Below are 15,464 nucleotides of genomic sequence, written 5' to 3'. Positions count from 1 at the left end.
TCGGCCGTCTAACTGGGTGGAATGTACACCCAGGTGGGTGGCGGTAACATCGGCGGGAGGGAGAGGGAACAGCGGTCAAGGGCTGGCCCGTGATGGGCCGTCATTGAGCCCTGGCCGAGGCTACCATGGCTTTAACGCTGTTGGTTTCGCCAGCCCCCCTGAAGCAACCAGCGGGCAAAACCATCCCCGTCTGGAGCCAGCGTCTGCGGTTCATGTCAGTGGAAATGCACGCTGCTTTAACTTGCCAGAGGTCGCAGGGTGGATTTTCTCATTTGTAGTGAGTCAGTGAATTCCTCAAAGCCAGGTCATCGAAGTGGGCCGGGCAGACCAGGCAAGGTCTGGGGGAGAGTGCCCAGGAAAGGAAATTCTTTTGGAAAGCAAAAGGCTGACTCTTTTTTTTCTTTTCTTGTAACTCAGGGAGGCAGAATAGAAAGACAGAGTAAGTAACAGGAATGGAGACAGGAGGACAGAGACCCTTTGCTGTAGGCGCTAGTCTACCAGGGAACCCAGTAAGGAAGCAAGAGCCTTTGAGACACACCGTCTGTCCCTCCTCCTTCTTTCCCAGCTGTAGAAACCATGGCTGGTTATTGGCATTGTGAATGTTAAGAGTGTGTTATTGTATTTTGTTTTCCCTTCAGATTAACCTTGGGGAAAAAAAATCACTCAAAAGTATATTAAAACAGAACGCATGAGAATGTATGATTCTGTAACTCACTTTTCAGTGGAGCAGATAACCCCCTTTTAAAAAAATAGTCTCATCTGTGAATTATGGGAATCTGATTTACTAGATTCTTAGGACATTGTATGTTTTTTAATTAATGGTTTTGTTAAAAAAATTTTTTTTTTTAAACAGCGCAAGTACATGTTTTTTCCACATGTGTGGCCTGAATTTCTCCCAAATTTAGAATATGCCAAAAATGATGATGCCATGGGGGAATTGTAAAGTAAAGAACGAAAGAAAAAAAAGATGAATATGGTCCGTATTTACAATCTGACATAATGGCTGCAAGAAGTGGATATATTATATAAACATTTTAAAACTATACAGTCGACTCTCATGTAAAACGCGCTGTGGGCAGCTTGTGGTGGAGGGTAGGGTCAGCGGACGTCGGACCCTCTGCCTGGCCCCCGCTCCACCACCCCCGCTCTCGTCTCCTCCCTCCCTCCCTCCTCATCTTCTGTTTCTTGCATCACCTACCGGGTTTCCCATCTTCCAAACCGGGATGATAATGCCTGCCATTTAGAGGAGTCGTAAATATTTAAGAAGAGATTAATGGTAAACCATGTGAAAGCACCGTCTTTGATGAAATGCAGAATCAAAGTTTCATTACGAAGCAGTTTTTCGTTCAGAAATGACCTATGATCCAACCACCCAAATGACCCCTGTTGATGGTGAAAAAAAAAAATCGACAGAACAGAAAGCCGGCCTCTTCCCCTAAGTGCTCCTGGCCTGTCTTCACACAGGCACCACCATGACCAGCTGTTTTGTGTAGCCTTCCAGAACCTGTTCGTTTCTATGCCCAGGCAGCTCTCTGATGGACACTATCGTGTGCCCAGACCCCTTCAGTTCCCTCACTTGTGGGGACGGCTGCCGGCAGACAGCTACCCAAGGTCACATCCCTTCCCAGGGCGTCTGCATCCCCTGTGATGCCTGAGTGTGAATGCCCTGCCTCGTGGGACCAGCCTGCAGGCGCGGTCCAGCTCCAGAGCTCCCGTGCGGTTCTTCAGGGCCTTGTATTTGGACTGCACTGAAGCTTACCTTCTTCCTCTACCCAGTCCCTGTCCTCATACAGGTATAGCTCTTAAATAAATGCCCCTTAATAAATATCCCGTGTGCTGCTCTGTTTTACAGTCATCTTCCCTGGGAATCCAACCTGCAGGGAGCTCCAGACGTTACTGTATGGTATTACTGATAACACGTCCATTTTGAAGTGTTTAACTTAAGCAAAAATATAAGCTATAAAATTTCCTGCGACTTCCCTGGTGGTGCAGTAGTTAAGAATCCGCCTGCCAATTCAGGAGACACGGGTTCGAGCCCTGGTCCAGGAAGATCCCACATGCCGCGGAGCAACTAAGCCCGTGCGCCACAACTACTGAGCCTGTGCTCTAGAGCCCGCGAGCCACAACTACTGAGGCCCAAGCACCACAACTGTTGAAGCCCGCGAGCGTAGAGCCCGTGCGCCCCAACAAGAGAAGCCACCGCAATGAGAAGCCCACGCACCACAACGAAGAGGAGTCCCTGCTCGCCACAGCTAGAGAAAGCCCGCGCGCAGCAACGAAGACCCAACACAGCCAAAAATAAATAAATAAATTCATTTAATTAAAAAAAAAAAAATTTCCTTTCCAATTCCTTCTACTGTTAGTTTCCTTTTCACTTTTTTTTTTTGCACATACCGAGAATGTGAAAAGTCTGGTAAATGGTAAACATTCATAGCAACCTGAGATTAGTTGTTTTTGGTGTATTTTTTTCTTCCTTTTTAGGCAGGGTGGCCATCAGTTTTACTTCTTAAAAAAGTGGGTATCTTCCATACCTGTGCCATTTAGGAGCCAAGGTCTTAGAACTGTAAAACAGGAAAGGGCTCTAGAAGTCATTTCTGAAAAGAAGTATCTGTTCATTCATTCCTTCGTCAGTAGATGGATTAGGGTCCTGGGTGCAGGCTCTGCACTCACAAAGTTTGGGGCTAGAGCCCTGGCTCTGCCACTGTTCAGGATGCCTGATTTTGGACTAGTTTCCCAACCACCAGAACCTCAATTTCCTAATCTGCAAAATGGACAAACGTGACGATTAAATGAGATGTATGAAATGCCTCACATAAGGCAGACGCTCAATATTTGGTAGCCACTGCTATTATTGCTAATTATTTAATAATAATGTAATTCAATAAAATAATAATAAAAACAGCAATAAATCATTTCACAAAAAAGGAAGCAGGCTCAGAAGGCTTAAACGACTCGTGGGAACCCAGATTAAATTAGTAGCAGAGCTGAGACCCAGATGCCTGAACTCTTAGAGCACGTATTGCCATTACGGGCTGTGCTTTTGGTCCCCAGTAATGCAGTGAACCCTGGGCAGGAGGGGAAGCCTTTGGACAAAGATCTGGTTTGAGAGGTCTAGATCAAGCGGGAGTGATGGGAACTCAGTGTCCGTGTCCCCACAGCACTGAAAGCTCTAGGGCGAATGTCAGTGATGCAGACGGAGCAGCGTGCGTTTCGGACCCTCTACTCAACCAGAAAGCACAGCTTTGCAGACATTTTTGTCCGTTATATGTTGATATGTATACTCTTCATAAAATCATTCACCTGTCTTTCAGAAGGAGGATAGGGATGGGATAGGAGGACACCAAACAACATAGGTTGTGGAGTAAAGTATCCAAGGTCCTGTCTGCCAATAGGGCGGCAGTGCCATTTCAGCAAATCTAGTATCTTCGTGTCACTTAATGGGGAAGCTCCACTAGAACATAAGCTCCATCAGAGCAGGGACTTTGTTTCCCACCGAGTCATCTCCTGGGTGCTTGGTAAATTCTGCTGAATTAATGAGCAGATGTTTTTGCACGCACGTGGAGGGGAGGTGCTGGTGTGGAGCGGTGCTCTGTATGTGAGTCCCAGTGTCTGCAGGTCGCTCTTCCAATCTCTGAGTATCTCCACCCTTCAGTCGGACCTCCAGGTGCTTCGCCAGTACTCCTGTTTTCATTGTGCCGGAGTCTTATCAGTGTTTCTGCTTGGACTTCCTTACAGCCTAACTTTGATTTCTCCTGTCCAATGCAGTGCTACAAAAGTTCCAAGGACCAGCAGCCCCAGATGGAACTGCCGCTTCAAGGTTGCAACATTACATACATCCCAAAAGACAGCAAAAAGAAGAAGCACGAATTGAAAATTACTCAGCAGGGAACAGACCCACTTGTTCTTGCTGTCCAGAGCAAGGAGCAGGCCGAACAATGGCTGAAGGTAACTTGTTGCTTTTGTTTCTGAGACGTTTTCTTTCCCAAACCTCTTTCTGAGATCTGTTTTATTGAATTTGTACTTTTTGCCAAGCGTAGGTGAACAATGGATTAACCTGAATAGTTTTGTCTTTGATAGTGGGATATTCTGATTACTTTGAGGTTAATCACTTTAAATTTTGTCTTCAAAAGGCAATATACCCCCTGTTTACAGGCTGCTTCTAGAGGTTTCTTTTTTTTTTTTTAACATCTTTATTGGAGTATAATTGCTTTACATTGTTGTGTTAGTTGCTGCTGTATAACAAAGTGAATCAGCTGTACGTATACATATATCCCCATATCTCCTCCCTCTTGTGTCTCCCTCCCGCCCTCCCTATCCCGCCCCTCTAGGTGGTCACAGAGCACCGAGCTGATCTCCCTGTGCTATGCGGCTGCTTCCCACTAGCTATCTATTTTACATTTGGTAGTGTATATATGTCCATGTCACTCTCTCACTTTGTCACAGCTTACCCTTCCTCCTCCCTGTGTCCTCAAGCCCGTTCTCTACGTCTGTTTCTTTATTCCTGTCCTGCCCCTAGGTTCTTCAGAACCTTTTTTTTTTTAGATTCCATATATATGTGTTAGCATACGGTATTTGTTTTTCTCTTTCTGACTTACTTCACTGTGTATGACAGACTCTAGGTCTATCCACCTCACTACAAATAAATCAGTTTCGTTTCTTTTTATGGCTGAGTAATATTCCATTGTATATACGTGCCACATCTTCTTTATCCATTCATCTATCGATGGACACTTAGGTTGCTTCCATGTCCTGGATATTGTAAATAGTGCTACAATGAACATTGTGGTACATGACTTTTTAAATTATGGTTTTCTCATGGTATATGCCCAGTAGTGGGATTGCTGGGTCATATGGTAGTTCTATTTTTAGTTTTTTTTTTCTTTGCGTTACGTGGGCCTCTCACTGTTGTGGCCTCTCCCGTTGCGGGGCACAGGCTCCGGACGCGCAGGCTCAGCGGGCATGGCTCACGGGCCCAGCCACTCCGCGGCATGTGGGATCTTCCCGGACGGGGGAACGAACCTACGTCCTCTGTGTCGGCAGGCGGACTCTCAACCACTGCGCCACCAGGGAAGCCCTATTTTTAGTTTTTTAAGGAACCTCCATACTGTTCTCCATAGTGGCTGTATCAGTTTACATTCCCAGTGCAAGAGGGTTCCCTTCTCTCCACACCCTCTCCAGCATTTATTGTTTGTAGATATTTTGATGATGGCCATTCTGGCCAGTGTGAGATGATATCTCATTGTAGTTTCAATTTGCATTTCTCTAATGATTAGTGACGTTGAGCATCCTTTCATGTGTTTGTTGGCAATCTGTATATCTTCTTTGGAGAAATGTCTACAAAGCTACAGTAATCAAGACAGTATGGTACTGGCACAAAAACAGAAATATAGATCAATGGAACAGGATAGAAAGCCCAGAGATAAACCCACGCACATATGGTCACATTATCTTTGATAAAGGAGGCAAGAATATACCGTAGAGAAAAGACAGCCTCTTCAATAAGTGGTGCTGGAACTGGACAGCTACATGTGAAAGAATGAAGTTAGAACACTCCCTAACACCATACACAAAAATAAACTCAAAATGTACTGAAGGCCTAAATGTAAGGCAAGACACTATAAAACTCTTAGAGGAAGACACAGGCAGAACACTCTATGACATAAATCACAGCAAGATCCTTTTTGATCCACCTCCTAGAGAAATGGAAATAAAACCAAAAATAAACAAATGGGACCTAATGAAACTTAAAAGCTTTTGCACAGCAAAGGAAACCATAACCAAGACGAAAAGACAACCCTCAGAATGGGAGGAAATATTTGCAAATGAAGCAACTGACAAAGGATTAAGCTCCAAAGTATACAAGCAGCTCATGCAGCTCAATATCCAAAAAACAAACAACCCAATCCAAAAATGGGCAGAAGACCTAAATAGACATTTCTCCAAGGAGGATAGAGCTTTCTCTTTTACTTTGATTTTCTGGTTTCACTTTATTGTGTGTGGATGTCAATTCTTTTTTATTTATTCTGCTTGGGATTCCCTGAGATTTTTAAATCTGTGGATTGGTATTTTTCTGTTTTAGAAAAAATTTTCAGCCATTTCCCTTAAAATATAACTTTGCCCATTTCCTCCTCTCCCCCAACTAATTTAAATATATGTTAGACTTTTTCACTATATTCCACTTTTATCTTCTCTTCGTGTTTTACTATCCTTTATTTCCCTTTAGTCTGGTTAATTTTTTCTTGTTACTTTCCAGCTCACTATGTCTCTCTTTAGCTGGATCTAATCTGCTATTAAGTTTGTTCCCGTTCACTGGATTCTTAATTTTGTTTATGGTAGTTTCCAGTTCTTGAATTTCTGGTTGTTTCTTTTTAGGAATGTTTGCTTGGCTTTTCTCTCCAATAACAAGCACATAACAGACATAATTGTTTTGACAGTGGTTTTGGTTGAGTTTGGACCTGGTTCTGTTATCTGGTGTGCCTTTTCTTGTTCATGTCATTTTGTCTTCTTGCATGCCAGGTTATCTAATGATCATGCTGGGCATTATATTTGGAAAAAATATTATAATCATTTTTAATAACAGCTTATTGAAGCATAATTCACATTTCATGCAGTTCATCCTTTTAACATATGATTCAGTGGTTTTTAGTATATTCACGGAGTTGTGCAACTATCACCATAATCTAATTTCAGAACATTTTTGTGAACCCAAAGAGAAGAGCTGTCCTCACTATGCTAGCAGTCATTTCCCCCAGCCCCAGCCCGAGACAACCACTCATCTGCTTTCTGTCCCTACAGATTTGCCAACGCACTCATACAACATATGTCCTCTGGTGACTGTCTTCTTTTACTTAGCATAATGTTCTCAAGGTTCATCCATGTTGCATATGGATTAATATCTCGTTCCTTTTTAGTGCTTTTTGTGTCATTTCTAAGAAGCCATTGTTTAATCCTAGGCCTTAAGATTTACACCTGTATTTTCTTGTAATAGCCTTATAGTATTAGCTCATAAATATAGTCTGTGATCCATTTTGATGTAGTGTTTGCTTGTAGTGTGAGGTAGGGGTCCAGTTTCATTCTTTTTCTTGTGGGTGTCTAGTTGTCCTTATAGAAATAATTTGATTCTCAGCACAGTGCTTTTTTCTATCCAAGAGCATTTGCCTGTGCCACATGTTGGAGGGGGCAGTAGGTCTCCAAAATCAGTTTAATTTAATTTCAGAGCTTGAGATTTTCAGAGCCATCCAGGTGACTTGAAGTCAGCCTGCAGTCCATTCAAGGGCAGCCTTATTTATTATTTTTTTTTGCGGTACGCGGGCCTCTCACTGTTGTGGCCTCTCCCGTTGCGGAGCACAGGCTCCGGACGCGCAGGCTCAGCGGCCATGGCTCACGGGCCCAGCCGCTCCGCGGCATGTGGGATCTTCCCAGACCGGGGCACAAACCTGTGTCCCCTGCATCGGCAGGCGGACTCTCAACACTGCGCCATCAGGGAAGCCCGGGCAGGCTTATTTTTATTACAGTCTTACTCCAGCTACTAATCTTGGGGCCCTAATATTAAGCGTGAGGGTTTTGCCAGGGGCCTCATCCTTGGCGAGCCCTGGACTCCAGCTTTCGGTCCCTATTCCGCCAGAGCTGTCAGAGTGCTACCTAGCTTCTTGGCTACCTCCTCTGGGGGGTATCAAAGGCAGTCCCGGCTGCTGGGCTACTTCTCCGGATTCCCATATACTTCTGGATCATGACCAGGTAATTCCACACTATGATAATAGCTCTTTCTTGCTCTTAGGAAGATGCTGTGTTTATTTCATCTTGCTTTCCTCATTGTCTTTATCAGGAGAATTGGTCCAAACCTTCTAGTCCATCATTGCCTGCTAGTACTTGCTTTGAAAAACCGGTTGGGAGTGGGTGGGAAAGCCTGATGAGACATTTTATAACAATGGTTCTTGTAACATGCCAGCATCCTTTAAACTTTGAGCCTCACTTCCCTCTCGTCCCCCAGGAAAGTATAAGGGTCAGACTCTGTGATGACAGCAATGATGGTTTCTGTTGGGGCAGAACACATAGATGTGGCTTTTCTCATCTCTGTAATTTGGGAGATGGAGCAGAGCATTTTTTTTTTTTTTAATGGGAGTCCTGTGATCAGGAGTTTCTGCTGCTGAATTTGCTTAGCCTTCCAGACACAGAATCTTAATACGTTACATGTCAACCACTGGTGTTACCAAAGTACTTTTCCATCATGATTATCTCTTAATCCTCAAAACTGCTGCCTGAAAAAGGTGTTACTATTGGCCATTTCATTTCACAGGTGAGATACCAAGTCCCAGGTAGACGGGATGTCACAGTGATCAGCCAGTGATGGGGCCAGGAGTTGACCTCTGAATTTCCTGGTGTCATTTTCATTTTCAGTCTGCTGGGCCGTCTTGACAATTTGCCATTCTGTCTTTTTATTCCTCACTTCTAGGTTCTTAGCACCATTCCTTCAGTAAGGAGGGAGAGAATGAGGAAGTAAACGAGGAGCCTTATATGTGATTCTGTTTTCTTCACCTGGTCCTAGTCTTGGTTACCTGTATCCGGCCTTCTGCATTTTTGTGTTTACCTGTTCCCTAGTGGAGAACCCAAGAAAGGACACTGAAACCTAAGCTTTCTTCTCTTTTCCATGTGTTCTCACAGTTTGTTGAGTATTTTATGCGTACTAGAGAGCAGCTCCCTTGTTAATGATATTGGCCTAACATGAAGTCATCTAGCGTTCACTGGGTTTTACTGTTTCACTGGGAAATAGGAATGAGCGGACAGTGCAGCTCACAAATAGACAAAGACAAAACTTTTTCAAGATGTCAGGTGCTGACGGGGTGGAATAGTCTTACACCTTATTTCAGCAGATGTGAGATACAGGTCACAGGCCCTTAGCTAATTATAGAATGATGACTCTGTCAATGGGAGCTTAACTGCAAAAACTTTTTAGCATTTGCTGATATTGCTTTAAAAAGAAGTAAATACTTGGTAAATTATCTTTTTCTAAAGGGTTTAACTTGATTAATTACTCCACTTAATGTTTGTGCTTTACTTCCATTGCATATTGTAATAGAAGAACCTAAGAAGTCTTGATTAGAAATGGAAGTCTGATGACAAAACTGCTTTCAATCAGTTACAGAATTTTAATTTTTTAAAATCAGCAGAGACCTGAGACGTTTTCGTTTAGTTTCATCCAGATATTGTTGTTAGATTGGCTGCCTTATCAGAATCAACTGGAAATTTAAAAAAAAAACCCAATAAACAAAAAAACAATCCTAATCCCTAATGATTAGATTCATTTGGGACCTAAGAACTTTTTTTCTTTTTACTCTATATCTTTTACCCTTTTTAAGATCCAAAAAGCCACAGGTGTAATTGAAACATGCCTGCCCTATTAATTCTCTCTCCCTCGATTGTGTCTTTTTATTCTTTTTGAACCATTTATAAGGGCTTTATCATTAGTAAAGATGTTAATCATTAAAAATAAAAATTCTCTCCGTCTTCCAAGGTTACTTGTATCTTTGAATTTGGTCTTGATTATTATCTAGGTATACTTTAGAAATACTTTTTACTTACAATGTCTGTCCTCATAAACACGAAATGACGTTATTTTTCATGTTTAAAATTTCCACGGAAATGGCTTCAAACTGCACGTGTTCTGCAGCCAGCTGTTTTCCCTCATTTGCTTGCACCCTCTCACTGTCACGGGCAGTGTTCAGTGAGCATTCTCGTGCGGGTCACCTGGTCTCGGTGTCCTGGTTTCTCTAGGATGGAGACCGTATGTTGGAATTGCTGGTGTTGATATGTGCACACCTTCAGCATTACCAGAGCCTCGCAAATTGTCCTCCAGGGTCGTTCGTACAGTTGTCGTTCTACCAGCAGTGTGTGAGAGCAATCACTTTGTATGTCTCCTTTGAGTTTCTTTGTACCTATGCAGCAAATAGAAATGCAAATTTCAATACCCGTCCCCCCACCCTCATAAAAAGGGTGCAGAAACAAGGTTCTGCACCTTGGTTTTTTTTCCTAAATAGAGTATCTTGGAGACTTTTTTTCTCCAAGTTAGAGGATAGAGCACTTTTTCCCTTTTACAATGCATAGCATTTCATTTTATAAATAGAATATACTTTAAAAAAATCTTATCTTCTATTTGTGGAGATGGGGTTGCTGTCATTCTTGTGGTGTGACAGGGAGCTCTATAATGTTAATCCTGTACCCACATCATCTCACAGTTTTGCTAGTCTGTACACTGTATTTCCAAACGAGGAATTGTTTGCATGAAGGTTATAAGCAATTGGAATCTTGAGATACAGTTGAATCACTTCGTAGGTTTACCAGTTTCCCTTCCCACCAACAGTGCGTTTCCCCCCAGCGGTGTGTGAGTGCCTTTTCCTCCCAAAAGCATGTGAGTGCCTTTTCCCGCTACTGTCCTGCCAGCAGCCTGCGTTATCAACTTTTGAATTTTTTGCCAGCCTGATAAGGGAAAATGATATCTCATCTAGTTTTAATCTGCATTTCTCTCATTATGAGTGACATTGAGCATCTTTTTATAGGGTTCAGGAGCCTACGGCTGTATTACTGTTTCCGTGAACTGTCTGTTTATATCCTTTGCCCTTTTTGTAGATATTCTGCTCAGAAATCTATTTTTAAGGAACCTCCTGATGCCCGAGGCCAAGCCAGGTTTGGTAATCACAGCTCTAGCTCAGCCTGCTCATTTCCACTTGGATAAAAGTCCTCATGGAAGAGAGCATTTGAGAGCAAGTAAGTGTTTCTGCAGGCAGATAGGCTGTTAAGGCAAATGGCATTCCACAGCCATTTTCACTAAAGTTTTATTTGACTCTTATAACTGCTTCTGAAATTCATTATAATAAATATAAAGGAGCCGGGAAGGAGAAGGTGGTGAGCCAGCACTGTGTAGAAAGACAGTGTCGCTAGAGCTCAGACTGGAGTCTGACCTCAGCCCCGCCAGTCACTCGCTGAGTGTCTTAGATGAGCTACTTGACTTCTCCGTGCCTCAGTTTTCTCATCTATGAAAATGCGAGGGGTTGAAAGTAGTGTCTGCTTTTTAGGGTTGTGAGGCTGCAACCATGTTAAGATATAAAGTGTTTAGAAGAGCACCTCGCCTGTATGAGCACGTATGTAGGTGCAAGCTGCTGTTATTGGTGGTGTTAATAAACATACGAGCTCCTGTTGAAATCTGTTTGGGAATCAAGATGACAGCAGGATGTTTTTAGGGGCCAGAGCTACAAGTGTTCACAGCCCTTCCTCCCACCCCCCTTTGCCCAGACCTGCAGGGAGTCTGGGAAACATCTTCCTGTGTGCCCATAGGGAGGAAGCCATGTGCCAGTCATCTGCCGTATCCCCTGCTGCAAATAAATTAATAAACATCCCAAAACAACTCTTAAAGACCTATGCCAAAGAGAATGTTTAAGGGCAATTGGCTGCACTGTAGTCACCCCTGTCCTTTTCTAATGAGAATCCGTGAGAGTCCTAATGCTGATCTTGGTAAATTGCATCTGTCCTTTTCTTGCTTTTCCCCCCATTCCCTGCTGGGTAATGTAGGGGTTTTACAGCACCTCCTGGTTTCAAGCAGTTTTAGAGGAATACAGTTGAAAAGAGTTTTCAGCATGATTTAATGTGCTAGGAGACTATCGTTGTGGTTTTGCCAGAGTTCTCAAGGAGGATCACAAACAAGTTTATTGTACACTTTAGCTCATAGAACCTGACCCTGTGTGTCCTTGAAGAAAGGTTGATCTTAGTTCCCCGACCAGAGGTCAAACCTGCGCCCCCTGCAGTGGAAGAGTCTTAACCACTGGACTGCCAGGGAAGTCCCAAGAAAGGTCTTTCGTACTCTCCCAGGCGTCTCCCCTTACTTTGTTCCTTCCTGAAGAAGGGCCTCCATGTAGTGTCATCATTTCCTTTCACCCTAAAGAAATTAATGAAATAAAATGATTTCTTATAGAGCAGACCTTCTGGAAATAACTCCTTTCAGCTTTTTGTTTGTTTGTTTTTTTCTTCTCCTTTCAGCTTTGACTAGAAATGTCTTTATTTCACCTTAACTTTTGGTGAGAAGTTAGCCATCACTTGTATCAATTGTGCCTTTGAATGTGACGTGTCATTTTTTTTTTTTCATGGCTCCCTTTAAGATTTGCTTTTTTAATCTTTGGTTTTCAGCACTTGACTGTGAGGTATCTGGGTGTGGCTCTATAGGTTTTTATCTTTCTCAGAGCTTTTTTTTATTCTGTGGGTTGATGTCTTTCGTTGGTTTTGGACCATTTTTGGCCATTATCTTTTCAAATATTTTTCTGGCTCATTTTTTCTCTCCTCTCCTTTTAAAATTTGTTGGTACATGTTAGGTCATTTGGAATATCCCATGGATTTTGGATTCTCTGTTCTGTTTTTCTTCACTCTTCCGTATGTTTCAGTTTGGGTGGATACTTTAGATTTACCCATCCTCAAGTTTACTGGTCCTTTCCTCTTCTGTGTCCAGTGTGCCCTTAAGCCCATCTTATGAATTATTCTTTTGTGACATCCTATTTTTCATTTCTAGCATTTTTCTTTTGCTTTTTTAAAAAAAATAGTTTCCATCTCTCTTCTGAAATTCTGTATCTCTTCACACATGTCTTAATGCCTTTTTCACAATCCATTTTGACTTCCTATCATAGTTATTTTAAAGTGTTTTGTAATTCTGATGTTTGGATCATCTCTAGGACTGTTTCTATTGAATTTGTCTCATGAGTTTACATTGTATTCCATCTGCTTTGTGTAAAAGAACAGTAGAGACTGAAGTAATTACTGTTCCCTCCAGAAAAGGGTGTGCCCCTTCCCCCATCTGCTGCTCATAGGTGGGCTGCCTCCGTCTCACTAGTTGAGGCAGATCTGGACTGGGCTGCAGCTTTACTTTGATTCACTTTGCTATTGCCTTCACATGGTTTCAGAGCTGGATCTGGAATTTTCCATCAGCGTGGTTTAGGTTCTGAGCTATGGTGGAAGTCTGGAGGTCTCTGTGTGCTACAGACACATGCTAGCTTTCTGGACCAGCTTGGTTTTCTTTTTGGCCTGATGCTGGCCAGCTCTTTGGTTTGCTGGGGTATTCTCTCTGCTCCTCTGAAAAATTCTCTCTGAATTTTTTTAGAGCTCACCCACCTTGTTTTTGTTGTCAAGGTGAGAGTGGTGGCCTGCGTGCCTTTCTTTGTGGCAACCAGAAGTCAAGATACCATGTGCTGCCCCTTTTTCTTCATCAGTCTTGCCAGAAGTTTATCTATCTTATTAGTTCTTTCAAAAAAACCAAATTTTTCCTCTGTTGATTTTTCTGTATAGTACTATTGTTTTTTATTTTATTAAGTTCTCCTCTTCTTTTACTTTGTTTTGGCTTAATTTTCTGTAATTATCCCAACTTCTTGAATTGTGTACTTAGATAATTGATTGTTAGCCCTTTCCGTGTGTGTGTGTGTGTGTGTGTGTGTATGGATTTAAAGCTATGCATTTCCCTCTAAGTACAGTTTTAGCTGCATCCTCTATTTTGATTTTTGTGTGTGTTTTTATCATTCAGTTTAATGGTGTTTTTGTTTTGTTTTTTGGCTGCAGTGGGTCTTTGTTATGGAGCGTGGGCTTTCTCTAGTTGCAGTGAGTGGGGACTACTCTTTGTTGCGGTGTGTGGGCTTCTCATTGTAGCGGCTTCTCTTATTGCAGAGCACGGGCTCTAGGTGCATGGGCTTCAGTAGTTGTGGCATGTGGGCTCTAGAGCGTAGGCGCAGTAGCTGTGGCACACAGGCTTAGTTGCTCCACAGCACATGGGATCTTCCCAGACCAGGAATCGAATCCGTGTCCCCTGCATTGGCAGGCAGATTCTTAACCACTGCACCACCAGGGAAGTCCCCTATCATTCAATTTAAAATATTTCCTAATATCTGTTGTGATTCCCTTTTTTACTAATGGTTTATTTGGGAATATATTGCTTAGTTTCCAAGTATTCAGTGATTTTTTAAAAAATTACCTGATTGTTTTACATTTCTAGTTTAATTCCACTCTAGTCACAGAACTTTATATGGTTTCACAAAGTAGAAATTTATAGACTTGATTTATTGCTCAGCATGTAGTCAGTTTTGGTAAGTGTTCAGTGTCTACTTGTAAGGGATGTGTATTATGCATTTGCTTGGTGTACTCTTCTATATATGGTTGTTAGATCACAGTCATTAATTGTCATGTTCAAATCTTCTATATCCTTACTAATTTATTTGTTTTATCAGTTACTGAGAGAGAGAGAGATGTGGGAATATCTACCACTTTGATTATGAATTTATCTATGTCTTTTTTATTTCTGTTAGTTTTTGCTTAGTATTTTTGAGGCTATGTTATTTGTTGCATACAAAATTTAAATGGTTATATTTACTGGTAGTTAAAACCTGAAATGTCCCTCTTCCTCTCAGTGTTTCTTGCCTTAAAGAATTACTCTCTGATTAATCTCTAGATTAATTATCTTCCTTAATGGTACCTTTTGATGAACAGGAATTGTTAAATCTGAAATCTAGTGTATCAGTCTTTACTTCTGTAGTCAGTACTTTTTGCATCCTGCCCACCCCCCAATTTTAGCATATTCCAAGTTACCAAGATAGAACCTGTATTTTCTTCCAGAATTTTACTGGCTCAGTCTTTACATTTAGGTCTCTGATTCATGCATATTGGTTTCCATGTACAGGATGACATATGGGAGTCAAGATTCATTTCCTTCCATATGCATAGTCAGTTGTTTTAGTACCATTGAAATGGACTTAATTGCCACAATTGGAAATCAGTTGATTGTGTTACGTGTGCGTCCTTTCTGGGCTCCTTGTTCTGTTTCATTCGTCTTTTTTTATATTCTCATGTCAATGCCAGATTGTCTTGATTGCTGCAGCTTTAGAGAGAGCCTTGAAATCAGCTAGTATGTGGCTTCCAACTTTTTTTTTCTAAATGATTAAAAACTTTGAAATCATAGTTTTATGTGTAAGAAGTCAATGCTGTCATCATGTTTTTTTTATTTCACCTTGTCAAGGCTACATCTTTATGATTGAAGTAGATTCTTCTTCTTAAAGAACTATCGTAAAACAAACAACCCTTCTTTATCTTGATGATAGCGTGTTAGAGTGACAGAAGAGTGAATGAAAAGTCTGGAAATCTGGAGTATATTCTGAGAATGCCTTTAACTCATTATGATATTTTCGGTCAGCAAACTCTTTCCCCTTTATCTGTCAAGTGGAAATAATACTGATCAGAATGGTCAAAAAGCTAGAATGAAAAAGTTATATAAACGCACTCTTAGAACTGTAACAAACACTTGAAATTGGTGATTTGTTAGTATCACGTCTTAGGATTCCTTCTGTGAAAATTCTAACAACTCTCTGTCATGAATTGCTTTGTAAAACAGATGCCAAGTCTTTTATTCATATAAACTCCACTTCTCCCGTACTGTCCTAAACCTATTA

The 15,464-nt window shown here is 41.8% G+C and overlaps 1 protein-coding gene across 2 annotated transcripts in view; it reads left to right on the top strand.

The window, feature by feature from the left end:
- Positions 1–15,464, top strand: part of AFAP1 (actin filament associated protein 1) — a 148,399-nt gene that overhangs the window by 78,823 nt on the left and 54,112 nt on the right. For both annotated transcript variants that reach the window (XM_029235883.1, XM_029235882.1), the window contains exon 6: positions 3,766–3,945. In XM_029235883.1, coding sequence (XP_029091716.1) covers positions 3,766–3,945 — 180 coding nt within the window. The remainder of the gene's footprint in view (positions 1–3,765; positions 3,946–15,464) is intronic.

This window comes from Monodon monoceros, unplaced genomic scaffold (genome assembly GCF_005190385.1).
Source record: "Monodon monoceros isolate NGI ecotype Baffin Bay Population unplaced genomic scaffold, NGI_Narwhal_1 Super_Scaffold_20, whole genome shotgun sequence".
Taxonomy (NCBI): domain Eukaryota; kingdom Metazoa; phylum Chordata; class Mammalia; order Artiodactyla; family Monodontidae; genus Monodon; species Monodon monoceros.
Note: the sequence above shows the minus strand (reverse complement) of the source record. Positions and strands in the feature narration are given on the sequence as shown.